Source organism: Gossypium hirsutum, chromosome A09, assembly GCF_007990345.1.
Source record: "Gossypium hirsutum isolate 1008001.06 chromosome A09, Gossypium_hirsutum_v2.1, whole genome shotgun sequence".
Lineage (NCBI taxonomy): Eukaryota > Viridiplantae > Streptophyta > Magnoliopsida > Malvales > Malvaceae > Gossypium > Gossypium hirsutum.
Genome location: NC_053432.1, coordinates 3,269,683 through 3,297,195, shown reverse-complemented (window position 1 = coordinate 3,297,195; position 27,513 = coordinate 3,269,683). Strand labels below are relative to the sequence as shown.

General features: G+C 32.3%; 1 protein-coding gene, 2 long non-coding RNA genes and 3 pseudogenes across 24 annotated transcripts; 2 read left to right on the top strand and 4 right to left on the bottom strand.

Moving 5' to 3' along the window:
• Window positions 1-1,033: 1,033 nt before the first annotated feature.
• Window positions 1,034-1,406, bottom strand: LOC121206617 (uncharacterized). The gene is made up of 2 exons (XR_005901682.1): window positions 1,275-1,406; window positions 1,034-1,177 (listed from the first exon to the last, which is right to left on the bottom strand). It is a non-coding gene; the product is annotated as an uncharacterized lncRNA (long non-coding RNA).
• On the top strand, window positions 1,332-2,237 carry LOC107888578 (uncharacterized). The gene is made up of 2 exons (XR_001681407.2): window positions 1,332-1,570; window positions 1,867-2,237. It is a non-coding gene; the product is annotated as an uncharacterized lncRNA (long non-coding RNA).
• A 6,070-nt stretch (window positions 2,238-8,307) lies between these two features.
• LOC107888576 (uncharacterized) lies at window positions 8,308-18,385 on the bottom strand. Of its 22 annotated transcripts, none has more exons than XM_041077644.1 (11): window positions 14,564-14,767; window positions 14,375-14,428; window positions 13,581-13,659; window positions 12,019-12,121; window positions 11,841-11,925; window positions 10,477-10,592; window positions 9,880-10,031; window positions 9,634-9,743; window positions 9,431-9,516; window positions 8,792-8,896; window positions 8,308-8,701 (listed from the first exon to the last, which is right to left on the bottom strand). In XM_041077644.1, exons 6-11 carry the CDS (start codon window positions 10,584-10,586, stop codon window positions 8,581-8,583), a joined length of 684 nt encoding a protein of 227 aa, XP_040933578.1. In that variant the 5' UTR covers window positions 10,587-10,592; window positions 11,841-11,925; window positions 12,019-12,121; window positions 13,581-13,659; window positions 14,375-14,428; window positions 14,564-14,767; the 3' UTR covers window positions 8,308-8,580. The 22 variants fall into 22 exon arrangements, with proteins under 22 accessions (XP_040933578.1, XP_040933576.1, XP_016668223.2 ...); XM_041077642.1 differs by lacking the exons at window positions 14,375-14,428; window positions 14,564-14,767 and adding exons at window positions 10,863-10,917; window positions 13,766-13,996 and having other exon boundaries at window positions 11,856-11,925; XM_016812734.2 differs by lacking the exons at window positions 14,375-14,428; window positions 14,564-14,767 and adding an exon at window positions 18,149-18,385.
• LOC107889850 (protein JINGUBANG-like) lies at window positions 12,202-13,539 on the bottom strand (annotated as a pseudogene).
• Window positions 13,980-15,724, top strand: LOC107889848 (probable WRKY transcription factor 3; annotated as a pseudogene).
• A 4,448-nt stretch (window positions 18,386-22,833) lies between the features above and the next one.
• LOC121206747 (auxin-responsive protein SAUR50-like) lies at window positions 22,834-23,272 on the bottom strand (annotated as a pseudogene).
• Window positions 23,273-27,513: the final 4,241 nt, after the last annotated feature.

Sequence of the window (27,513 nt, the reverse complement as noted above, 5' to 3'; positions counted from 1 at the left end):
AGCACGATTGGGCACGATCTCTCAAATTTTCAAACACGAAATATTTCCTTATGTGGAGAGGGTTCAAGTTAACAATTATGAAAACCGAGTCAAGAAATACTTGTTTGATTTGTTTGGAGATAAAGGACAATCGATATTGAGTGAATATGGGAATTATAATCATGATGCAATGACAAGAAATAAAACATAATCACGTGCATGAAACAATAAAATGTGAATACAATATGAAAACCAAATATGACACATAATACACAAAATAATATGAAAACTAGAAACCAATATAGCACCGAACAATTTAAAAAAACCTATGAAAAATATACAAAGGAATAACACATACTAGAACTTGAAATAATTTATATGTACATAAAAACTGAGAATATATGAACGATTATTTAAATATATAATATGTAAGAAGAAATTCGAAATAAATAATATATAACATAATTTCAAATAAAACAAATTAATTTAAATAATTATATATATATGAAAATGAAAAATTAATGTAAATAATGTATATACAAAGATATTAAAGTATTTAAAATAAATAAAATATACAATTTAAAATAAGATCCTTAAAAGAAAACTAACTTATACATAAATAAATTTAGAAGGAAAGAAAAAAAATAAATATATACATAACTAGATTTAAAAGAAAAATATTTACATAAAATAATATGAAATTGATAGTGTGTACTTAGGATATAAAAAAAATATAAGTCACATATATGTATATACAATAGTATTAAATTAAATATCATATAAAAATGTAGAAATATATATAAAAGAGGATTTTAAAATAAATAAATTATAAAATAAAACAATTTTAAATATATATGAATGAAAGTATAAAATAACAAACTAGAATAATGCAAAATCAGTAAACTAGAATAATGCAAAATCAGTAAAGTATGTTAAAACAACCTCTAAAAGATGAATGATAAATCAATTAAAAAAATAAAAGAATAAAAAAGAATAAAAAGGTAAACTGAAATAACAAATACTCAATTGAAATAAAAATAAAAACAAAAGGACAAATTTGAAAATAAATAAAGTGATAAAACAGAATTAAGGATTTTAAAAAATGAGCGTAAATAAAAGGGGATATTAAATGTAAATAACCCAACTCCCCAAAACGCTGTCCTTCAATGCGGACTAAAATGCAATTGACACGAAATTCCTGTGCAAAATTTGCAAAAAAATAAAAATAAATAAATAAATAAACAGGACTTAAATAAAGAACAGCGCAAACGAGGAGGATTAAACACGCAAATTACCCACTTTAAGTTGGGATGCACAAATCCCTACCCGTTTTACCCAAACAGCATCGTTTCATTATACATAAAACACTAAGCCATCTTGTTTGCCAAAATTATTTGCGCCAGATTTGATAAAGTCTAAAAAGGTTTTCATTCTTCACTGCTCTTGCGCCGATCAGTTCTTCCCCACCATCGATTCATCATCATAATCGGCAGATGACATCAAATCCGACTCTATTTGGAGTCGTATCCTCCTAACCCTCATCTAACTTCGATTTCAACGAAGCAGACAAGGATTCGAAGGCCATTAAAAGGTAAGTCCCCTTTCTTTTTATTTTTTTAATTTTAAAATCAGTTTGTAAAAAACGAAAAAGAAAAAAATTCACAAATATGAAACGAAAATCCGAGGGAAAAAAATGAAAAAACAACCTCTTAAATCTTGGATCCGGTTTCTTTTCGATTGTTATGGTTTTTTGTGTATGTTCTCTGCTATTAGATTCAAAAAAACAAAAAAAAAAGCTCCCTTTTACACTCGGTTTGATTCGTTTTATAGCCGAATGGAAAAAACAAAAAAGAACTTCTCTGTTGCTCTTTTTGCGCTTGTTTGTAGGTGCATGGTGGACGTGGGCTCTGACGTGGAGGCGCGAGTGGCGCGGCGCACGGAGCCGAAGGCAGCGCGATGTGTGGCGCTTGGGATTGGCTTGCGGCGCTAGGGTTGCTGAAACCGTTTTAGATTTGTGGGCCAATTGGGCTACGTTGTAAATGGGTATTAGAATTGGGTTTGTATTGGGCTTTATTTTAGTTTTTGTGTTGGGTATGTAATTTGGACTTTGTTTTTTTATTTGGTCTGCTTTTGTTTTGGTTTTGGTATTGGTCTGGGCCCCAGGCGAAATGGGCCGTCTACAGCTGCCCCTCTTTGCTCATTGTCATGTAACGAGAATGGAGCAAAGACCTTCAAAGGGCAATTTTGCCCGTTCTTGTTATATCTCGACCTCTTTATGCTTATCTTCTTTAAGTAGCCCCACTCCACCCCACTGCATCTCCAGGGATATAGGAATTGTACTTTCAATCCACTCCACATCCTCAACCTGCTCCATTGCGACTTCTGGAATATAAAATTTGCAATTTTCAGCCTGTCACCCTACTGCTTAAGGGGTTAAGGCTCGTATTTTCAAACTGCTCTCTTGCTACCTCAGAGAGATAAGGCCGGTGGCTAAAATCTACTCCATAGATGAGACATGGAGATAAGACTCTCCATTTTTTATCTGTTCTATAGCCGATACATGGAGATAAGATCTGTAATTTACAGCCTGTAACCCTACTGCTTAGGGGGTTAAAGCTCGTATCTTCAACCTGCTCTCTTGCTACCTCAGAGAGATAAGGCCGGTGGCTAAAATCTGCTCCATAGCCGATACATGGAGATAAGACTCACCATTTTCGATCTGCTCCATAGCCGATACATGGTGATAAGATCTGTAATTTGCAGTCTGTTACCTACTGCTTAGGGGGTTAAGGCTTGTTGTCTTCGATCTGTTCCACTACTGTTTAAGGAATATCTGTATTTTCCAGCCTGTTACCCTACTGCTTAGAGGGTTAAGGATTGCGAATTCACCCATGCCACTGTACTGTCCTGTGAGAAACATGATCTATAAAATTGATTTCCTGTATCATGCTTATGCCAAATAATTAGGATGCTATGATTGCAATGAATCAAATGCTCCTAACTAGATGTAATGCTTATGTCAAATAATTAAGATGCTATGATCGAAATGAATCAAATGCCCATAACTAGATGTAACATGAATGACATTTGAATGAATGCAGATTGTCGTGAAAATGCCCTTTTTAACATTTAGGCTGTTATTGCTCGCTGTTTGTCATTGATGTATTTCTTCTCGTTCAACTGATATCTTTAACAGACATTTGAAGCAATAGTCTTAACTTAAACTTTTTACTTCTCAAGTAACTCTAACCGTCAAGCTTGGTGGGTTCTGAATAATTGACCTGTTTCGAGTTCTTACACTACTTAAAAGCTTCTAGAGTAATATGCAGAACTCCTTTTATGAAAGTGTTATTAGTCCATTAACCAAATGTTTCAATAGGAAATGCTTGAAAAAGATTATCAAAATGGACAAGATGAAACTTTATTGAGAGCGAAGCTCGATGTAGAAAATTAATCATGATAACAAATTTCGCTAAGGTACAAAAAAAATGTATAAGATGGAAAATAGGTGCCCCAGATATCGCAACGTGAGCTTCACTATTCGGACTGTTCGAAAACCATTAGGAGCCAGATATATGTCTAGGAGGTCCGAGGTATTTCGTTGATGCCCCAAGATGTAATGCTCCTCCTTCTTGTTAATTTTGGTAGAACAAGGCCGCAACATGCCCCATCTTTGATCACAATTTGAGCTGCCCTTTTCAGGTTTTCAACTCAAAACCCCTTTGGTCTCAAAGCGCCCTTTGTGGGTTTTCGCCTTGGCCTCTCCCTTTTCTTTTTTTTTCAAAGCGCCCTTTGCGAGTTTTTGCCTTGACCTCTTCTTTTTCAGGTGAAGTACTTCTTGACCGAATCTGAATTTACCGGGTTGGGAAGGCTTTTACCATCCATTTCTGCTAATATCAGTGCCCTTCCAAAAAAAGCCTTCTTCACTACGTAAGGTGCTTCCTAGTTTGACATCCATTTCCCTCTGAAATCTTTTTGCATAGGGAGAATCTTTTTTAATACCAAGTCCCCTTCTTGGAATACTCTTGGGCAAACTTTTTGGTTGTAAGTTTGCATCATTCACTTCTAGTACATTTAACCATGACGGATAGCCTTCAGCCTATTTTCTTCAATCAAGTTCAGCTGATCGTACCGGGATTGGACCCATTCTGCTTCATCAGCTTCAATTCAGATAAAACTCGGAGAAAAGGAATCTCGACTTCAATAGGCAAAACCGCCTCCATCCCATAAACCAACGAGAAAGGTGTTGCCCCGGTAAAAGTTTTGACCGACGTTCGATAGGCATAGAGAACAAATGGTAGCTTTTCATGCCAATCCTTGTACGTCTCAGCGATTTTCCTCACGATCCCCTTTATATTTTTATTAGCCGCCTCAACTGCATATGTAATTCATGTGCTTTGATATAAGTGAAAGCTTATGCTTTAAAGATTATCGAGCCAATATCGACTAGTTAGGTACATGACTTGTGTATGGGCCTTGTGTACGAAATTGGGTTGATGGTCCAACTGGTGGCTGGACCGGATCGATTGGGTCGTCACTTATTGAAACCAAATCGGCCAGGCCCATTTGGGCAAAGCGGAAACGATTCAGGGTGCCAAGAGGGAGTTGTGCTAACGATGGCATCACCAAGCACAGCGACTATGACAATGGCGACCCGACAGCCGTTGAATTGTCAACAGCGACGGTTCTTGGCAGTAGAGTAGTGGAAAAATCATACTCCTAGTGGGACTCTACCAAGTAATTTGATTTCAAATTAACTTTTCTAAAGATAATATTGTTTTAATAAATTTAATATTTATCTAGATAGTATTTTATTAATTTAATATTGATATGAGATATTAAATTTAATTGAATATTTATCTTGATAATATTTTATTAATTTAATATTAATGTAATTAATTCGAATCCTGGTTAAATTCTCTCTAAACTCTTCCTATATAAAGATAACTTCGGTTATTATTCTCAAACATTTGAATTTAAGAAAAGTTGTACAGAGATTTTTTTTTTAAAATTATTTCAGAAAATTTTTAGAGATATTCTTGTTATTTATAACTTGATCTCAAAAGTTTAACGAAATTACAAAATTGCCTCACTGGTAATTTTGTGAATTTTTTTTATTAAAAATAAGTCCACACTCAGCAAACGTGAGCTTGAGGATAGCGGAGAAGACTACTCCGTCGAAGCGTTCATCCTAGACGAATTATAAAGATACTATTTTGATTAAATGTTTATTACTTTAGATAACACAACCAAGTTCTTATTTTAAATTTTTTTTAAAACTCTAATTTTCCCTTAAACCTATTTTTTGCTGCCTTTTTCAAACGTAATTTTTCCAACACCTTACATTTCATTACTTATTGTATGTTATTTTTAAACACATCTATGATCTAAATGCATGATTTTCACATGCATATGAGTGCGATGGAATTCTAGTATTATATAGAGAGAAATTCACGTATATCTGTATAAATTTTTTAGTTTTACACCTTTTAGAAAAGAATAATTAAAACTTGATAAATACAAAAATAACCATATTTGTTAATATGGTTAATGTACTATTTACCCCCAAAGTTACACCCAATTATCACTTTGATAACTATTTTTTTTTATCAATTTGATATCTAAAGTTTTCAAACGTCAAACACGTTACCCTAACCATTACAAAAAAAAATAATAATAATAACATGGATCGTTGGAAACGTGCCACGTCACCTAATTTTATGTTTTTTTTAAATAAATACAAATTTGTGAAATATTGTTAACATATAATAACCAATTTTTAATATTCCAAGATTAATTTACTCTTTTATTTATTGTACAAAGACTAATTTACTTATTTTTTGAACTTAAAAGACAATAAAATCCGACTCTTAATCCAATATCTCCATAATAATTTAATGGACAAGTTTATCATCATCTTTTATATTCTGCAATTTAAAATAATGAGAGATCACATGGATGTTTGATGAACAGTGAGAATCATGTAAAAGACCAACATTACATCAATCAACTTATTCTTCTACTCTTTCAATCATTGTTGAACCTACAAACATGGGTCCCGAAATGGATTTTTTTTTTCTGAAAGAAACTCCATACCTGATAATAGAGCATGAATAAATGAATACATGATTTTCAATTTTCAACAGCTAAAAGAGGATATCCATTTGTATATCGAATATTTGTTATGTAAATCCAGCTGCAGTTTCAATCATAAGTAGTAGCTTATGGTGCAACAGGAAATGTATTTAGTTAGTTCAACTCTAAAAAGTCAAAATCCACCATTAAAATGATCCACAAAACCAACACAGATCTCCTCTACTTTGTTTAATATATTGGTATAGTTCCATACCCAAATCAACAATGATTAGATTTACACAAATCTCATTGAAATGTGTCCCAAATAGGTGTATATTATTTATGAACAAGAAAATAAATTCATTCAACAAAAGAGATGAGTAAAGCTAAAATTCATAAAAGTTTTAAGTTAGGAAAACAAAGACCATACTCAAAGCCATGATTTATCTTTGATCATTTGTATATCTCGACCATTAGAATTCGCTTATTATGTTGACGGTGGAAATGACTTGTTTTCATGATGTGGAAGATCGACAAATGCATAAATCAATTACATCACTAAAGCACAATAAAAAAAAGCTACGAAAAAACATAAAACTCCTCCAAAAAAAAGAGAAAACATCATTCTTCACTATCAAAAGCATCAAATCTACGTTGGAGGCGGCATGGATCATCTAACTCATTCAAGTTTCTTCCTTCATGGGTTTTTGAACCAAAGAGGAAAAATAGTAGGAAAAATCCACTTTCACACAAGTAAAAGGTAAAGAAAGAGAGCATACTTTTTACACTAGAGCGTGTGACTATACGATTATTTTTAAAAGATAATTTGAAATAAATTTTAAGTTGAAACTATATTTAACAATTTCTTCTCTACTTTATATATTACCCAGAGCAACTTTCGTATTGGGTGATCAAGCAAATGTATTACCCTAGGTACTTTCGATCAAGCAAAAGAATTTAGTGATACCAATGGGGGTAAACCTTTAATGTGTTGAACGAAAAATGCAATTTATTGTAACATGCAGGTTTAGTTTAACTTTTCAGAGTCACTGCATATCGGCTACGCAGGTCTTCGTGCCCACTTGTCAAAAACATATATTTCGTTACTACACAACATTTCTCGAAACCAAATCTTGGATTCAAAGACGACAACCCCTCCCTCCCCACTTAAACAAAAAAATTGAAAATTGATTCATAATCATTGGTAATAAAATAAGCAAAAGGTAAATTCTCTGTTCTTTCTTAGTGTTGCTGGCTAATTAGATAATTGTAGCAAAAGTTTATGAGAATCCACCATAAATCCCAAGTTCAAACTCCCTGCCAGTTGACTTCTTTTCTTTTTCCAAATTAAAAACATGAATTCCCCTAAATAAGAAAGGAGAAGCATTGGCTGGCATAGATCTAGAAATTGGTTCACTGCAACACAGACATAGGCAGCCGGAAAATATGCAAAACTGTTTCACCAATGAACATAATAAATGTATCATGGATGTTCCTGTACTAAAAGTCAAACTCCATTTTGCTCCCTTTACTCCCTTTACGTTAAATCAATGAGTAAACTAGTCATTTCTCTTAAAAATTAATCTATTTATACTATTAAAAAACTGAAATAACTGACGAAAGAACCAAATAGTTACACAAGACATGCCCAATTTTAAACAGTAAAAATGAACAAAATTTTTAACAGAAATGACCAGTTTACTTTTGGATCTAACCTACAGGGATTAATTTATCTATTTTTTTAGTCGCACGTAAAATGCAATTCGACTACTTTTACCTAGTAAACGTTGGCATAAATTGAAAGTGCATAAAAGATGACATGAAGCCTTCATGAGACAAGGGGACAAAGCATTTCCTTTTGCTAAATTCGATGTTAACATATTATAGATAAGACCAAGTCTATACTTGTACAACGTACAAAAAAGTCACTCTTAACATACATCATTAGGAAACAAAAATTGCCTACTTCACAGGAGAAAAAAATTGCGATCTCTTTTATCGACTTGGGAATCTGGAATTTTCAATCTTGGTCACATACAAAACAACGACCACAAAAACTGAAGGGAAGATTTCAAAATTTTAGCAAGCTTCAACAGAAGAACAATTCCTTACCGAAGCAATCACCAGAAGCAATATACCTTCATCTACATGGACCTTAAGCCCACCACTCCCCACTACATGTACTAGGACATATTTTGCAGTACACTTGTAATTATAAGCGATTAATGTATAAGACTAAAGTAGGCAAAAAAGTTAACATCAAAAGGTTCTCATACAAGATGTAAGAAAAGCAAATAGATGAACATAAACTAAAACAGGTACTGTGTTTTATGCATAACTCATCAATACTACCAACAGTTCACAAGTTTGATTACTCTAACAGAGGATGTAAAAGTTATTTAGGAGAAGACTTCAACACTAATAAAAGATTAGCAGTACTCATGGTGAGCACAAGAATTGGTCAATGAATTACCTGACAACAAGAAATCTCCTTATATAATTAGTAATTTGAAGCAATCATCACCATCATTCTGTGATTCTACGCTTTTTCGACATTTTAATATGATTATCGTAGCTCATGGGAGTTGCTCCCTCATCAACAGTTTTATCCCCAAGCCATTCTCTATCTCTACTCTTCATAGAACTCCTATAGGATTATACAACATTTAAATTAAAACTTTCGCAAGTTGAAATACAGAAAGGTTGCTATATAAAACTTTTGAGTTTACTAAAAGACCTATCAAATTCTGAATCTTCCTCCAAATGTCTATCCAACCAACGAATGCTTCCTGTGTGAGCTGATATCAGAGATCCAATAATATGAAGTATTTCCTCATCAAAACTGCAATAAAAGAATCAGTGTAAAAAACCATGTGATGAACATGTCATTAACCACCGCACCTTCCCTTTCTCCGAGGGAAAAATAAAAACACAAGAAATCATAACTTCAAATAAGTTGTAAATCTCCAATACATATCAACTTGACTTGATGAACCACAATGAAGCATTATTGAGTGGAAAAGCATGCAGAACCGAGGTACAAAGAAGCAACAAGATTATATGATCCACTGGTTCGTAATGGATTAAAAATTAAACAAAGGAAATCACAAAAGTACGGAGGCAAGATATCAATAGGCATAATGAAAATCTAGATTATAAATATATATATTATCAATAAGCAGGGCAAATAAACTTCTCCGCAATCTCAATTTACAATTTTAGATGGTAGAAGAAAATAACCCTAGTAACCATAAAGAATACCATTTCTCTCCAGCTTACAATTAACTATTGATGGTAACCAGAACAGTACAACAATGAAAAACATATTCCATTCCTAAAATTAAAAGGATAGTTTCTTTTGAAAGGAAATTGTCACCTCTTGACTAAAAATCGGATCATGGTTCCAACCTTTATGACATGTCGCTTGTGAGATTTGCTGGCAAATAGTTCCTCTTTGTCTTTCTATGATACAATAAGACACTAAAGTTACTACAGTAATACATGTAGTCTCTTGCCATATACACATACCCAACACACAAAGAAAATAAAAAAATTAAGAACAAGGTAGAAAAGTGTTACGGTTCTATATTTAAATTCTCCACGAATGTTTTCAGCTGTTATGATGGCAGACGAGAAACCGAGAACAATAACATGAATAGATTCTTGAGAAAGCTTCACTACCTTCCCCTCTGAATGTGGCAAAGAAAATTAGTTTAGACAACATCTTAGGCATGCAGATCCATAAATACATACCGGCAGTGTGATATCCACTACAAGAAAAAAAAAACTAAATAAATAACCTGAAATATCATGAAAAAATGGTACCTAAGAGCATATCTGGCTTTGGTGAAAAAAGTAGGAGATTTGCTTTTAGTCTAAGACCAAAATAAGGATGAACACCGGAAAGAATTTTCGCCTGTTTATCCAGAATATTGACATCATAGGCCAATAAAACACCATCAAATGTTTCATTGAACCTGCAAGAACAGAACCACTTCATATTATAACAGGATAAAAGGAAGCAAATATTCGCACATAATTTCATTCTTATAATCAACATTACAAGTGAAGTGCATCATTACAAAACCTATTGATTTAGTATTGATCCCAACGGAGTCAAAAGAATCACACTACTAGATCCAGACATTGCAGTTAAATTCAGCCTGTTTAAAAGCTTATATTCTCAACAGTAATAAACTTCTCCATTTGTTTAAAAAGAGCCACAGTATCATTTGCTTCATCATCAGAAGTTCAATTTTCAGCTAAACTAGAAAACAGACCAAACAAAATTAAGGTATACTTTATTTAAATCAAAAGCAATATCAACACAAAACAGCTTTTGGTGAAGAAAAAATAATAAACAAAAACAGGAGTTTTGAGTTATATGAAAAATTAAATTTAAGTGAAAGTAAAAGAACTAACTTGAATAGCAAAGAGCCAAGCTCACGGAGAATCGACTGAGACACGTTCCTACTCTTTGATGGGTGTAAATACATCACCAAATTAGCATCTGCTACGCTTAATCCTTCCATTTGAAGCTGCAATAAATATCCAAAATTAATAGCAAGTCAGAGTTTCAAATAGCGGTGATGCAGCCGCTAATTCACAGTGGCGACCGCAAATCCGCTATTGCCACTAAACTGATAGCTTTAAAAAAAAATTCTCCTTCTCAACGAAGTAAACAGACGGAATAACGAGCAGTAGGATAGAAAACAAAAAATAAAATATAGCAGCAGAGACAGAGATCAGATAATTAAAAATCTCTTCACTCAAAATCTTCAAATTAGGTTTAGGGTTTGAAAAACTACCTTAATAAATTTCCTAGTCTGTTGGAAACTTGAACGCGACAAGAGAAAGAGGAGGCTGGGACAGAATGGTGGTAAGAGGCTTGTCTTAGGTTCGAAATTTTTAAAGGAATTTTTCAAATATATATATACACAAATATGTGCCATTAGAGTCACTGATCATAAATAAGTTAGTTTCATACTCATAAAAAAAAAAAAAAAAAACAGTATCTGAACTGAAAATATATATTCTGGAACGACCTGTTCTTGATGTACCTAAAGTACTGCAAATAAGGTCCCAAAAATGACAATAAAACATCAAAAAATGTTGAACCTAAAGTAGTGTTTTTAATGTGGAACAAACATATAAGTGTCTACATATCAACCATTTAATATAACTGGTCTCGCATTATAAATTCAGTAAACTCATTGCTTTACATTTAAATGAATAATCACTGCAACATCTGGTCTCCAACAATATATTCAATCTCCATACAACCCATCCAAACCTCCAAAAAAACCAAATTTACATGCATATACAATCTCATAGTGCATTGCATATAATTTGATATCAACAACAGATTCGGACAGCAGAACTTAATGAAGAAAATCAGCACAAATGACAGTGCATTGGATAGTAAATTTGACACTTTACTCTCAATTAATTTAGTAGCATAACATATGTTACAATTACAGTATGACTTATTCAACTTTAAAACAGTGGCCAAGTTTAACATTTAACCACTAATATTTTATTTTCCTTTAACACCAAAGCAGCAGACCAGTTATACAAGTCGCATGCTGAAACAAAATACATTCAGCAGTCAACCCGTGCATATACTTCTCACATTTACATCTCTTCTAACAGCAACATTTCGGTAAAATAAAAATAAAAATCAGCATGTATTTTTAACTCCTAAATTCATAATTTTAACAGTCCATTTGCCGAACCACTCCTGCATGAAATATTTATATTTCAAACATAATAATTTTACACGTTACCTTTAAAGAACTTACTAAAATTTCTCCAAGTTGAGCTATCTAGCCGATTGACTTGCTCCTTCCCCTCGCCAATGCTTCCTCCCACCTATGAAATGGTAGTATTTAGGCTTGATTTAGTTGTTTTGGATTGCCTATTATGCTTTGTTTTTGTGCCATATGTATAGGTGAAGGTGTTTACCAAATGGGGTGGCAAAACTGTGCATTCAGAGGCACAATTGTGCAAACAGGGACACCGAAGTGTTTACAGGGCACCAAGGTGCAATGAAGGCACTTAAACATTTCTGTATTCATATTAGAACTCATTACAGTCTCATACAATTCATATCATATGCAATAAATACCACTAATAACCACTTCTTAATGTATTATATCGCTTTGACTCCTTTTCCATTTATTCTATTCTATCGTATTTATATTATTCTAATTATTCTAATTCTATGTATTTCTTTTTTTGTTTTAATAAATTATTAAATTTTTTATAAAATTATTCATAATCATAATAATGAATTTTCATTTACCTATGTCTAAATGGAGTAAAAAATATATTCTATTTATCTAGTTAGCTAGAAATGTATTTTTTTTCAATTGAAAATTCCCAATAATAATAACCAAACCATATTTACAAGGTAATAACAATAAAAAAACCGTGCATGGCTTTGCATGCAAGGGATAACTTCACATAACCGATGCATGCATTAAAAGAATTCAAGAAGTAGCATTTTCCTTAGCCATCACCAGCCATTCGGCCAAAATTAGCTCAACTCCATGAATTTTACGATGCCAAACACTTGAGCGGTCCTGTATGTCCGGTTAGAACCGAAAGACATGTATGAATGTTACCATCCCTACGCCAAACACATATAGTTTTATCAGCTGAACCACTAAACACCAAATTCCCAGCTGCTTCAAGACAAAGAACAGCTAATTTACGTCCTTTAAGTACACCACCATGTGCTAATCCTTTCTCAAGTTCCCAAAAATTAACAAGGCCATCACTGGAACCACAATATAAAACCGAACCTGGTACATCAATTGCTAATGCTGTAACAGCACATTCTTGTTGTAACAATGTTTGGTTCAAACTATGTTTTTTCCCTTTACGTTGTTGTTCCCTTTTCCATACTTTAACCGTCCCGTCGGCCGAACCGGTGAAAACCATCTCCCTGCCGGACCTCGATACTACTGAATTCACCGCGTCGTCGTGCGCGTTAACCGATTCGAGACATTTATAATCAGAAATCCTCCATACTTTAAATGTTCTATCCATGAAGCTGAATAAAGAAGACCATGTTCTTCATTTAAACTCAAACATGACACAGCATCTGAATGCTTGATCCATAAAGATCTTTTGCGTTTCACTTCAATGTAATTACTTGGTTTAATTGAACTTTTGAGGATTTCTTTCAAAGCTGGTAATGTACCAGCTCGTTTATGAACACCAGGGTTCTTAACAGATACTTTCCATACACGAAATTTACCATCTTGATGACCAGTAAAAATCTTTGCACCTGCTATAACAATGGTTTTAACCAATCCACTATTTGATTTGAAACCATTAAATTCTTTAAGATTTTTCCATACACGTATGTTCTTACTGTCAGAACCCTAAATCAAATTTTGAAATTTCAAAAACCCAAACATCTCCAAAACCCCGAAAAGAGAGAGAAGCACAACAATCTAAGATTACCAATGTCAGCATGCTAAAGTCTAGGGTTCAAAAGAACAACTAAATGAGAGTACCTTGATTTTTTGGACTCGCAAAAGCTAGCCTTCAGTCGGGTTTGATTTCGAAAATGAAATCCCTTAATCTTTCTGCTTGCTGCAAAAATAAAACAGAAGTGTAACCCACATAAAAAATAATAGAAATGAAATCGAAATGAAACAAGGAGCTTCGGGTTTGATTAGAAATCGAAATGAAATGAAACCTGTCGAACCAAAAGAGAAAGGGAGACGGCAAATGGGTTTGATTTGGGGAAAATTTAGGGTTTAGGGGAAATTTTGATTTGGGAAAAATAAGGGTTTCGGGTTTGCATTGGGGTGAAATGGATGAAACAAAAACGGCGCCGTTTTGTTAAACATAATGACGTCACTAAATCGCAAAAGAAACGACGTCGTTTTAATTGAACTCTTAGATGATGGCCATCGGTGGCGCAAATACGGTCAGAAAGTTCTACAATGGAGTACGCTGAAGCTTCTCAATTTGATAGTAAAAATCAGCCTTCTGTTGCTGTGGATAAACCTGCTGAAGATGGCTACAACTGGCGTAAGTATGGACAGAAGCCAATTAAAGGCTGTGAATATTCGAGAAGCTACTATAAATGTACGCATTTGAAATGCCCTGTCAATAAGAAGGTTGAGCGATCTACCGATGGCCTAATAACTGAGATTCTATACAAAGGTGCACACAATCATGAAAAGCCTCCACCAAAAAAACAAGGGATGGGCAGTAGCGACGGAAATGCAAATTCACAGGCTCCTGAACTAGGTTCTCAGGCTTTAACCGGAAACTTGAACAAGTTAAAATGCTGCTGTACCAGTGTGTTCGATACATGGGAAAAATCATGAATCTACTGAAGCTGCAGAATTACCTGGATCAAGTGAGAATGAGGAACATTGTGACGAAGAGGGTAGAGACGAAAGAGATAATAATGATGAACCGAATCCGAAAAGAAGGTGAGTCTCAAATCAAATGTAACTGATCATGAAAATTTATGTATCTTTACCATCGATAGTTCTTAGTGCAGTGTGCTTTTGACTGCAGGAATGCTGCTACGGAAGCTGCGATAACCTTCTCACATAAGACAGTCACGGAACCGAAAATTGTTGTGCAAACGAGAAGTGAAGTTGAACTCTTAGATGATGGCTATCGGTGGCGCAAATATGGTCAGAAAGTTGTCAAAGGGAACCCTCATCCAAGGTACAATGGACTATCATATAATTTTCTTTATCGATGGTTCTATTCTAGGCTGCTCTGACTCGTCATTCTTCAAGTACCCTTGTTTGACACCTGTGTTTGGCACATATTGAGACATGGGTTTGGGGATATGAACCAGTTGAAAAAATGGTGTTTAGCATTGGTACGAACCTTTTAGTGCATTACAATGGCAAACTGACATCTTAGAATTTATATGATCTATTTTCATGGAGCATTTTAATACTAGGCATACACCGATAGGACTGCTAATGATTGTGACCTACATTAATCGGACTTGGGGCATGAGTCTCGGTCACAGTTGATGATCTACTTCACCATCTGGTGCTATTTGTTTTGCTTTTTGAGCTCTATCTTTCAATCAGACATCTAAGTTATTCCAACAGGAGCTACTACAAATGCACGAATGAAGGATGCAATGTTCGGAAACATGTGGAAAGCTCCATGGATCCGAGAGCTGTCATAACAACATACGAGGGAAAACATAATCATGATGTCCCAACTTCCCGAAACAGTGTCCACACGCAGCTAACAACAATTTGCCGCAGCCAAAACCATACAAGGTGATGGCAGAGAAGCATCCTTTACTTGGAGAGATGGATTTCAGAACAAACGCAAAGGGCAGAAAGGGTGCAAATAAGAGTGCAACTCCGCTGAGGTCCGGTTGCTGATATGTGCCAACTAAAGATCGAGAATTAGCGGCGTTTTTGAAAAAGGCACCGCTAAAACTCGATCTTTTGCGGCGTTTTTACAAAAGCGCCGCTAATTCTCGATTTTTAGCAGCGTTTTTTAAAAAGCGCCGCTAATTCCCTTGGAGACACAACATAGAATGACGCTGTTTATGCTAAAGTGAACTTTTTTGTGGCGTTTTTGTCAAAAACGCCACTAATGCATTAGATAGTAATAAATTTTAATAGTTAATTTGTTTTCTTTCAAACAATATATCTAATTTGAAAAAATTTTAATTATATTGAATAATTATTATTTAAATATTTAATATTTAAATGTTAGATAAAATCAATTTAAAATAATTTCTAATAATTATTTAAAACATGAAATGAATTGAGATAAAAATATATATTTTCAAAACCATTTTTGATAAAAATGAACTTAACAACGTCGAAAAAAATGAAAATTTTTAAAACATTAGGTTTTTATTAAAAATACAAGAGTTGTCATTGATATTTTTAACTAGGTGTCAGCAATACTTATAAAATTACCTTTCATAAAATAAAATTTTAAAAAAATTCTTTTTTAAGAGATCATTATTATCTGCATCTTAAAATTAAAGTAAGGTACAAGTTTAATTTCGAGAGTCGATTACATGCAAAGAAAGTTATTAAACACATATTGTTTTTTAGATTTTGAAATTATAAATTCAAATTCAATATTTAATCATGAGGCTATAAATTTTAAAGTGTGCACGAATTTTATAATTAAGTGAATTTAATTTAAAAAATAAAAATACTAAATTTATTTTATTCTATTTTTAAAATTGATTCAAGTTTGAGAATTTCATGTTAACATTTCGTATTCAATAATTTTAAGAACCACCTCATCAAATTTCGTAAAACTAAATCTTGCGTAATTATATGGGAATATAAACATATATACATCATAAATATATGTATAAACATGAGATCAGCTATTTAATTAAACCACACTCCGAGCATTCCAAATTAAAACCTAGATTCAACCAGAGCATCATTTAATCAACTAACCCTTAAGCCCTTAAACCCTAATACCCTAACCCTTAAAACCTTGAAAACTAAGACCCTAAACACTTTAAAACACCAAACCCCAAATAACAAACTAATTTAAAACACTATACCCCAAACTCAAAATAGCAAACCCCAAACCATAAACTTCACATACTACCATTGAACCCTAAACCATGAACTTAAAATATATACTACCATTTCAACCCTAGACCATAGGCCTTAACCTTAAATATTAAACACTAAACCCAAAAATAAATTTAATCAATATTAAGTACTGCTGCCACAATTTATTAATATAAACATAAGCTTTTACATTATCTATGTATATACACACATCAACATCCATATGAATTTTTTTAGGGGTTTAGGGTTTTAGAGTTTATGAATTAGTGTTTAAGGTTTATGTTTTTAGAATTTAGGATTTAAGGTTAAGGTTTAGGGTTTAAGGGTTTAGAGAAAGCCATACAACGTCGATTTTAACAGCTTGGTAACTTAAATGAAAACTTCTAAATAGTTTAGTTATCAATTTGTAACTTTTCATAATTAAGTAATTAAAATGAAACTTTCTCATAGTTAAATGAATGGTGTAGTTTATATTAAATCGAATTCAAAAAAAATTATGAAAATAATATGAAAATAATAAGAAAATAATATGAAAATTAAATCAGATCAAATCGAAACGAGTGTTGGTTACCCTATTCAAAAATGGAAGCTCAATTTTTTGCGGTATTTGAACCAAAAACGCCGCTATAGATAAAATTTTTTGTGTCGTTTGGGCCTAAAACACCGCTATTGATCAATTTTAGTGGTGTTTGGACAAAAATGCCGCTATTTCTCCAGTTTTTAGTGGCGTTTGGACAAAAACACCGTTATTTCTCCAGTTTTTAGTGGCGTTTGGATAAAAATGCTGCTATTCCTCCAGTTTTTAGTGGCGTCTTAGACAAAAACGCCGTTATTGATTAGTTTTTAGTGGCGTTTTAGATAAAAACGCTGCTATTGATCAGTTTTTAGTGGCGTTTGGGTAAAAAACGCCGTTATTTCTCTTTTTTTCGGTATTTTTAAGTAAACGCCGCTAACGTATAATATTTGAGGCGTTTTTTGTTCAAACGCCACTAAAAACGCCGCTAAAAGTCTGTTTTCTTGTAGTGTATATATATATACACACACAAATTTAGTGATAATTCTAATAGGCCTATTTTGCCCGGCCTATTAGAAACCAAAAATTAAAACCAAAAAATAAATACAAAATAAATACAAAAAAAGGCCAGCAACAGATTAGAAAACAGAAAGCAAGCAGCCAGCAATTGACAGAGAGGATAATAGAATTTAGCATTTTATTTTTATTTTTTCTTTTCATTAGGCTATAAAAGGCCGATTCTAATCTGTAAATCGGGGCTAATTTTCTTTGTATACACCCACACCTACGCATATTGTATACACAAGCACAAATACGCAAACTAAATTTTGAAAGAAAGAGGGTTAATTTAGATCTGATCCCATTTTTATTTTGTACACACACATACAAGAAAATAAAAATCATTCAAAAAAATCAAGAGTTAAAAGGTGATTTTTTGTCTTCCGATTTTCTTTCTTTTTCTTTGATCTTTTATTCATTTCCTATTGCATGCGAATAAAAGGAAAAGGGAGGGGCTTACATTCGCAAATAGGCCGCTGGAATCTTCTCATTCTTAGTTGAAATCGGAGTTCTGGAGGGGATTTCAAGGCTGAAATTGGCAGCCTTTGAGTCTTGATTGTAAATCAGACCTCTACGCGTCGCCGGTCACCGTTTCTAGTAGAATAGTGGTGTTTGAGGAGAGGTTTGAATTGGCTGAATATACGAGTTAAGAGAACTTCAAGTTTTTTTTTTCTGTCTGTTTGTAAAATGGCAAAATACTGCAAGCTTTAGGGTTTTATTTTGATTTTATATAGTGTATGAAACGGCTTTGTTTTGAGATTTGGCTTATTTCAGTTTTTAATACTTTTTTATTTGCGCACATTGTGTTTTAGTCCTCGATTTGGTTTCATAAGTTTATTTATTAACAAATTATCCCTTTCAATTTGTATTCATTTCAATTGAGTTTTTATCTTATGTAATTCTTTAATTCTTTTCAATTTATTTGTTATTCAGTTCTAAAGTTATTTTAATATGTTATTTTGTGTTGTTTTATTAATTTTACAGTTTTTTAATTTGTTTTCATATACTTTCATTTATATATTTTTTTTTTAAATTTTGTTTTATTTTATGATCGGTCTATTTTAAAATTCTATTTTATTATATGATCTATTTTAAACTTCCTCATGTATTGCTTATTTTAAATTTTTATACATTCCATCTAACTTTAATCGTTTATAGATTGTGTTGATTTCAAATTTTCATTATTTTAATTTTTCATCCACATTTGAAAGCTAGCTACATTTTGTTTATTTTAATTTTTTTTAAAATAATATTTTTTAAAGATTTCACTATTTGATTATTAAATGTTATTTTTTTTAAAGAAAATTTTCAAATATATATATATTTATATATACACAAATTTAGTGATAATGGTATGTAGAATTTTATTATTAAAGTAATACGTAGTAACCAATACAAGTGAAACCAATGCAAAACTAACCACATTGATTTCAAATCAACCCTCAAAACTAAGTGATACCAAAAAATAAATGATGGGTAAAATTGTATCAAATATTAATCCATATTTGTATTAAATATACAAATACTAAGAAGCTATATATACTGAAATTGTTATATTGATTGATAAAATATAATATATAATTAATTTTTTTAAAAAAAGCACAACATTGAGTAACATAACAATTTGAAATGAATTTGGATTAGGTTACATGCTCAAAAAAATTTAATTTGTCAAAATTATTCTTTCTACTTTATATGTAAATATAAAATAATAAAAAATACGTAAAAATAAATTTAAAATATTTTGGACAAAATGTATAAATTTTAATCTTTTTACATTTAAATTATCTTTTTAAAAAGATTTTATTTTTCAAAGTTTTACTCAATTATTGTTAAACGAATGAATTACGTATAAAGAAAAGTATGTACTTATTTATAGGCCAAGCCCTCTCCATCTAATGGTTACAAACAATACAAATGTAGGATCAAATTTATGATTCTTAAATACGCTATACAAGTATATACAATCCTAGAGAATTCTAGAGTTTCTAAAACATTTAGTTTGTGACTTTATTTATGTACTATATAAGGAATGCCACATTATCAATTAATTAATTATTTTAAAATTTTAAAATTTTAAAATATTTATTTTAAAATTATTATAAATTATAAAAGAATAAAAAAATACTTTTTAAATTAAAGAATTAATTAATTATTGACATGGTATATCATGTGGATTCTTTCAGTCATTCTAAAATGATTATTTTTATAAGATTAGAGGGTCAAATAAGTCATTATACTATTATATATATATATAAGTAACAGTAAATGTTAAATTGCTTTATTATAGAGATTAAAGTAAAAAAGTAAATGTTAAATTGCTTTATTATAGAGACTAGAGTAAATTCTTCATTCTACTATTAAATAGATCGATTTAATCTTTTATTTAATTTAATAAAAAAAATATTTTAATCCTATTCTTATAATAAAAGTAGTTATCAAATATATTCACCCATATATATATACAAAGAGAAACAGTGAGTGAAAGTTTTATATTAGAAAGAAAAAGACAAAGAAGATATAGAGTTTACATTAATGAAGTTTGATACCTTATATTAAAAAGATAAGGTTATCATTTACCCATTTTCACTACTTGTCTCTTTCAGTCTGCACTTTTATAATCTCAATGGAAGTTAGTCACAATGTGATGGATGCAGTAAACGGATCTTCATGACACACCGAAACGCCTAATTGCGGCAATTAATCATTTCCCTCAATGGAAGTTAGTCACAATGTGATGGATGCAGTAAACGGATCTTCATGACACACCGAAACGCCTAATTGCGGCAATTAATCATTTCCCTCTATCAGAAATGATGCAAATATTATCATTGCTAATAACATACCTCCGCAGGTTGGTAAGGAAGAATTCCCAAGATTTCATATTCTCCTTATCTACGATGACAAATGCTATCAAGAGTACGTTCTTATTGCCTTATTAAGCAACCTCAAGGAGTAGGATCTGTGTGTATTTTCCATATAGCCAGGTCCCATCCACTTGCACAAACGGCTTGCAGTGGGGAAATGCCCACACACATGGATCAAACGTCTAGAACATCCGAAGGAAAATTCTTTTTCCCCGCTGTAGTTGGTCATCCGGGCCATAATAAGGTCGTGTTTGTATAACTCAATGACAGTCCTCGATACATACTCCCGCACAGCAGCTATCCATCCCTGTAGCTCATTATATGACACATCGAAATCCCCATACAATTGTTCAATTGCCATCTGTTAGCTATCCACGCCTTTCGATATGATACTCGATACTGAAATCATGCCTGCATTTCGGTAAACAGTATTGAAACTTTAATGGTCGGCATGTCCTTTACCATTGGCATGATACACGTATAGATAGTTTTAGAATCAAGTTTTTGATGATCTTCTATCATACGAGTTGATGTGCATGTGTGAGGCCCAACAAATTTTTGTATCTTCCACATCTTCGAATTTTGAATAAATGCAGCTCGTACCCGCCAATTGCAGCCTTCCGCCAACTTCCAACACTCCTCAATATATAATGTCAGTTTAGACACTGCAACTTTGTAATCCACTGATATATTCATGTTATACCACTTAATAGAAAATACGTACTCTTCCTTACTTTCGAATCTTTGGCCTACGAATAACTCCTCAAGATTGGAATTTACTGCCAGCCGGTAATCAGGAAGTATTTCAGGGTACTCCGAGAACTCAGTTGCGTGCACCACGTCAGGGCCTATGAGCGACATGTGTGGCCTAGGATTATTGTGTATCACAATACGTCGCATCTGGTTCCCGATCGAAGACGCATTAATATTTCCATTGTCAATCACATATTCGTCGTCAATATCATTGGGGACATCGTCTACATTAGGATCACTATCACTATCGACTCTTGATCACAAGAATCACTACTGTCGTATCCATCATCACCAACTACATCAATATCGGGTGTAACATTAAGATCGATACTGATCCCACGTATAGTCGATTCACTATCAATGTATGATATTGGAGCCACTACGCACGATTCTTGAGCTCCATGTTCTTCACCATATACAGTAAGATCTTCATTTTGCTCCATACCGGCTAACTCAACAAATAAGTGAATTGGTGCATTTTTGTCACTCCCATTCCCACATAAAGAGCGATCATTATCTCTATATCTTCGTCGTCTACAAGTTCCATTTCAGTGAATTTGATAGGATTTGTCAAAATTAGAAACTTGTAGAAAAGTTTCGAGGTCCTTCTCCTACAACGTCGTACAATTTTTGCTTTAATCCTTCCCTTCATATCATCCAACGAGACATTTCTATTAAATCCCATTGCTATTTGTTGCCAGCATTCAAATATGCATCCAACAGTTGTTGTCAAGATGATTCTATCGAAATAAACGCATTCGAAAAACTGATTATCCATCCTCAATACTCAATCTGTTAAAAAATTAGCAAAATTTCCAAATACAAAACTTACTAACAAATCACAAATAAACAAAATAACTTTTACAACAAAACATAAAAATAACACTAAACAAAATATATAATACTAACAAAATAATTTTTTCTTATCATAATCTATTCTATTTAAAAATAACAAAAAAAGTTACCTTTTTTTTTTCCTCTTTTCTCCCTCTCTTCTTCTGTAATTTTTTTTACTGGAAAAAGTTATTTATTCTTCCTTTCTTTTTTCTCTTCCCCCTCTATTTTTTTGCAATTTTTTTTACTGCTGTGTGCCTTCGATGGCTTAAATAGAGGTTTGGGGGAGAGGGTGCCATGTGTGCCACGTTAGCAACTGGTGTCGCCCCTGACAGAGGCTTCACCAGTGCCGCTTTTGGCACACCCTCCTCTCTTTTTTTTAAAAAACAGTTTATTTTTTTTAATACAATTTATTTTTTAACTAATTTGGTGACAGATGTCAGAGGGATAGGGTGGTTACGCCTCTGCCAAAGGCGGCACCACCCTAAATGTACCATTTTAGTACATACTTTTGCCTTTGTATTATTTTAGTACCCTTTTTTTGTATTAATTTGGTAAAAATTCCCCATGCATTGCTCCAAGCTAATACAATGACTCAACTCATTTGACCCCCTTTCCCCTTTATAGTCGATTAGCAACAATTTTTAAAAAAAATAAAGAAACAAAAAGCCAATTCATTGGTTTCACGTAATTATTCACTCGAGCCAACTAAAAACTGACTCAAAATCCCTATGTAAGAATCCAAGGCTTTCCTTTCTATTCCACTATATCGTTCTTTACCAGCGGAGCCATAAAGTAAGGGTCGAGATTCGGTTGCGAAATCAAGCTTACTTATGATTCCCAGAAATAAGCTGGATCACTTGTTCGACAACCTACTCATCGCAGAGGATGGCTAACAAGCCTTGGTTACTAAACCCATACTCTTCCTTGGCTTGGATAAGGAGTTTCCTAAAGACGCGCACCACAAATCTCCTGTAACTTGTCCAGACGTAGATCGCCACGTGACCTACTAGCACATCGGAAGGGATACGGCGGGCTGACATTCGGGCCTTGTTCCTCCACCGCTGCTACATTTGTCGAAGCCTCACAATGTGGCGGATTTTGGTGTACTTTTTAGGCCCTGCCGACATTTTACCAGAGAACCAACCGTTCGCTTTTAGAATGGGAAAGAGTGGGAGAGGATTTTATAGAGAAAAAGAGATCATAAGAAAGTACCCTTATAGTTTGATATAATTACAAATTTGTATTTATTGAACCAATTTCATGTTGCTCCTATTGTTTTATTGTTTCAATTTTATCAAATAAGTTGGATTTTAACGGACAAATTATTATAACTTTCTTATGTTGTTTTTTTTAATTATATTCAAATATGTACTACTTTATCTAATAATAATTAGATTAAATATTACTCAACAACATAATCTATTATAATATTTAGGGTAATATTAAAACAACTTAATCAAATCAAATATTCTCATTTTAAATTGGTCTCTAGACTTGAAATTATTTAAATTATTAAAGCTATGTTAATTAGATCATTTTATTATTAAAATCGTTAATTTAATTATTAAATGACTAGTTAAATTTTATGTGACATAATTTTAAATGAAATATCTAAAAGAAAATGAATAATGTAAATGTCTTAATTTTGAAGTTTCCAAAACTTTTGTAACGATGAAACTCCTTTTATTTTTAATTTAATTTTTAAAGTTATGAGTTCTTTTTAATATTTTAAAATGAAATATTGATAATTGGAGGATGTAAGTATAGAGAATAGTTGAGAAATGTACTGTGCAAGTGACTTTATTTAAACTAGAGCTGTTTTTGAGATTTTGCGGAGTTGGATCAATCTACTCGAAAAATAACCAATCAAACCTCCTTCCAAATATATCCATACTGACACAAAGAGCTCAAAGACCGGAACCCCCAAGCTTCATACACCTTATTTTGCCTGCAATTATCACTATATTTTATGAAAATCTGAAACCATAATCTCACACCACTGCACATTTTGTCCAAACATCGCTCTATCAAATAATAGTAATGCTACTAGCTGTCTTAGAATTTCCAGGATTCTCTTTTTAGAAGAGAGGTGTTGATAATGGAACCTAAACTAACAACTAATACTCCATTATAATGATATAGATTTAGTGACCCTTTCACCACATTACGGAACAATACCATCTTTTCTTTCTTCTCTGATACTGTTTATTTATTTTTCCAATCTAAACTCATACAATTTGATTCAGTTAAGTCTATAACATTTGTTTTTCTAAAACCATTATCATACCCCTAATAAAAAATTATGCGTCAAAGTTTGGTTAAAATATCATAAATGTATTTGTACTAAAAATCAGATTACATTTTACTCTTCTACTCAGAAAATGGGTAATTAATATCTTTACGTTAGATCAAAGCGCAAATTTGTTCTTTCTGTTAAAAATTTCATCAATTTGATGTGGATGATGGAATAACGTACCATGTGTAATTCATGCATGTTAACATATAATAACCAATTTTTAATATTCCAAGATTAATTTGCTCTTTTATTTATTGTACAAAGACTAATTTACTTATTTTTTGAACTTAAAAGACAATAAAATCCGACTCCTAATGCAATATCTCCGTAATACTTTAATGGACAAGTTTATCATCATCTTTTATATTCTGCAATTTAAAATAATGAGAGATCACATGGATGTTTGATGAACGGTGAGAATCATGTAAATGACCAACATTACATCAATCAACTTCTTCTTCTACTCTTTCAATCATTGTTGAACCTATAAACATGGGTCCCGGAATGGATTTTATTTTTCTGAAAGAAACTCCATACCTGATAATGGAGCATGAATAAATGAATACATGATTTTCAATTTTCAACAGCTAAAAGAGGATATCCATTTGTATATCGAATATTTGTTATGTAAATCCAGCTGTAGTTCCAATCATAAGTAGTAGCGTATGGTGCAACAGGGAATGTATTTAGTTAGTTCAACTCTGAAAAATCAGAATCCACCATTAAAATGATCCACAAAACCAACATAGATCTCCTCTACTTTGTTAAAAATACTATAGAAACAGTCTGGGACTAAATCGAAAATATTTGGAAATTTTAAGAAAAAGTTAGAAAATTTAGATGTAGGGATCACACGGCTGTATGACTAGGCCGTGTACATGCCTGTGTAACTCACTGACTTAGGTCACACAACCAAGTCACACGCCCGTGATGGCTTCACACACCCGTATGCCAAGCCGTGTGCTAGGCCGTGTAACTACCTGACTTGCATGCCTTGAACCTACAAGGGACACACGGCCATGTCGCATGGCCATGTAGCCCCCAAATGAATCTTAAAACACAGGTTTACGATTTCAAGTTTGTTTGGACCTTAAGAAACTCAAATACCAACCAAAATATCAATTCAAAATGACATTAATTGAACCAAAAACACAACAAAACCAACCTAGTAAGTGTCTAACCAATGTACCCTCTTGGTACCATATATATAATTATACATCAAAATAAACATCAATTCAATTAATTGATTCATTCAAGAAATACCTAATTAAAATACCTATCAAAGGTACCACAATAGCAATATTTCATTTATATATACCAATTCATACTAGCATAAAAATTATATCTCATTCTCATGTAATATTTAAGTTGTTTATCTGCACAAAATATCATTCATAATATTTATATAAGCCAAACAATAACCAAAACCACACAAGAGCCTATACATGCAATATAGTTTGTATTATACGTTCCAAAAACTACCAAAATGAGCTGGATAGTGTGACTTGAGTACTGATCCGATCGTCCAACCTTCCAAGAATCTATAATGACATTAAACAACACAAGTAAGCTTAATAAAGCTTAGTAAGTTCGACATATTAAACGATAAATCTTATTAAACAAATTATAATAAGTCTAACAATAATAATCATCCATGAAAACTCCTTGTCATTTACAATTCCAATCGATAAGTTCATCTATGTTCATATGAATATGGAATATGTACCATATCTTTCAAATTCATTAAATAGATTACCTTATCGAGATTTTCCATTCAAAGAATGACTTACGGGTACGAGTACATCGTCAGATAGACCGAACACACTAGACAGAAACTCATAAGAGCTGATCCAGCAGAAATACGCCAAACAGAAGCTCATAAGAGTTGGTCCACCCGAAACACGCCAACAGAAGCTCATAAGAACTGAACAAAATCTCATAAGAGCTGATCCACCTGAATCACACCAAACAGAAAAGAGTTTGCAACAAATGCTGAACCTCATTTTACTTGGGTAATATACAGATATCCCCCTCTAATACCATCTCCACTTTAAACCCATGTAACGCATTAAAACAAGAATGTACTCTATCTCGCGTTCAATTGAAATCGAGCATCAAATTCAATATTATAACTCAAATAATGATTCATTTCCAACAATGGAACATATATATATTATATCTTGTAATACCAATTCCCTATGTATAGAAATGTTAAATTTTAACCGTACGAACTTACTTGGACTAAATTGTAGTAGTTGTAAAAGTTCAAGTACTATTCCACTATTTTTCCTTTTCTATGAGTATCTATGGGATCTTGATCTAAAATGTAAAATTACTCATTTATTAGCATATATTTCATTTTCGATCCATTTTACAATTAATACCCTTTTATTTTTTGAATTTACACAATTTAATCGTAAAATTAAAATTTAACAAAAAAACTCTTTACAAAATCATCAAACAACAAAATTAAAGCTCCAAATACATTATATTAATAAAAAATCCAATATTCAACAATGGCAACTTACAAAATTTTTAACAGAATTAGAAACGAATGTACAGGTTAGTTGGACCTAGTTGCAACGATCTCAAAAACATAAAAATTACAAGAAACATGTAAGAATTAAACTCACATGCAAGCTTTTATGCTCAACCGATTCCCAAACTACTTTTATGGTGTTTCGGCAATGGAATAAGAAGAAATGAAGAAGAAAAACTTATTTCTTCTAATTTGTTTTATTTAATTTCTATTTATTTACAATTATGCTATTAAAATCACATTAATTTATCATTTTAACTCCTTTTGCCGTCCAACACTATCCATTAGGGATTAATTATTATATTGGTCCCTCATGTAATTAATAAGCCATTTACTCATTTAATTGAACTAATTACTAATTTTTGCACTTTTGTCAATTTAGTCATTTTATTTAATTAAGTATCTAAACGTTAATATTTCCGAACAATTTTAATATGACTCTAATAACTCTATAAATATTCTAAAAATAATAATAACGAGTCGATACGATAAAAATTTGTGGTCTCGAAACTACTGTTTCGTCACCATTGTAT

Coding starts and splice junctions, on each gene's coding strand:
- LOC107888576 (XM_016812734.2), bottom strand. CDS start 10,586: ATGGAAGGATTAAGCGTAGCAGATGCTAATTTGGTGATGTATTTACAC. Junction 10,032..10,476: donor CTTGGCTCTTTGCTATTCAA/GTTAGTTCTTTT, acceptor CTGTTCTTGCAG/GTTCAATGAAACATTTGATG. Junction 8,702..8,791: donor GAAGATTCAGAATTTGATAG/GTCTTTTAGTAA, acceptor ATAATCCTATAG/GAGTTCTATGAAGAGTAGAG.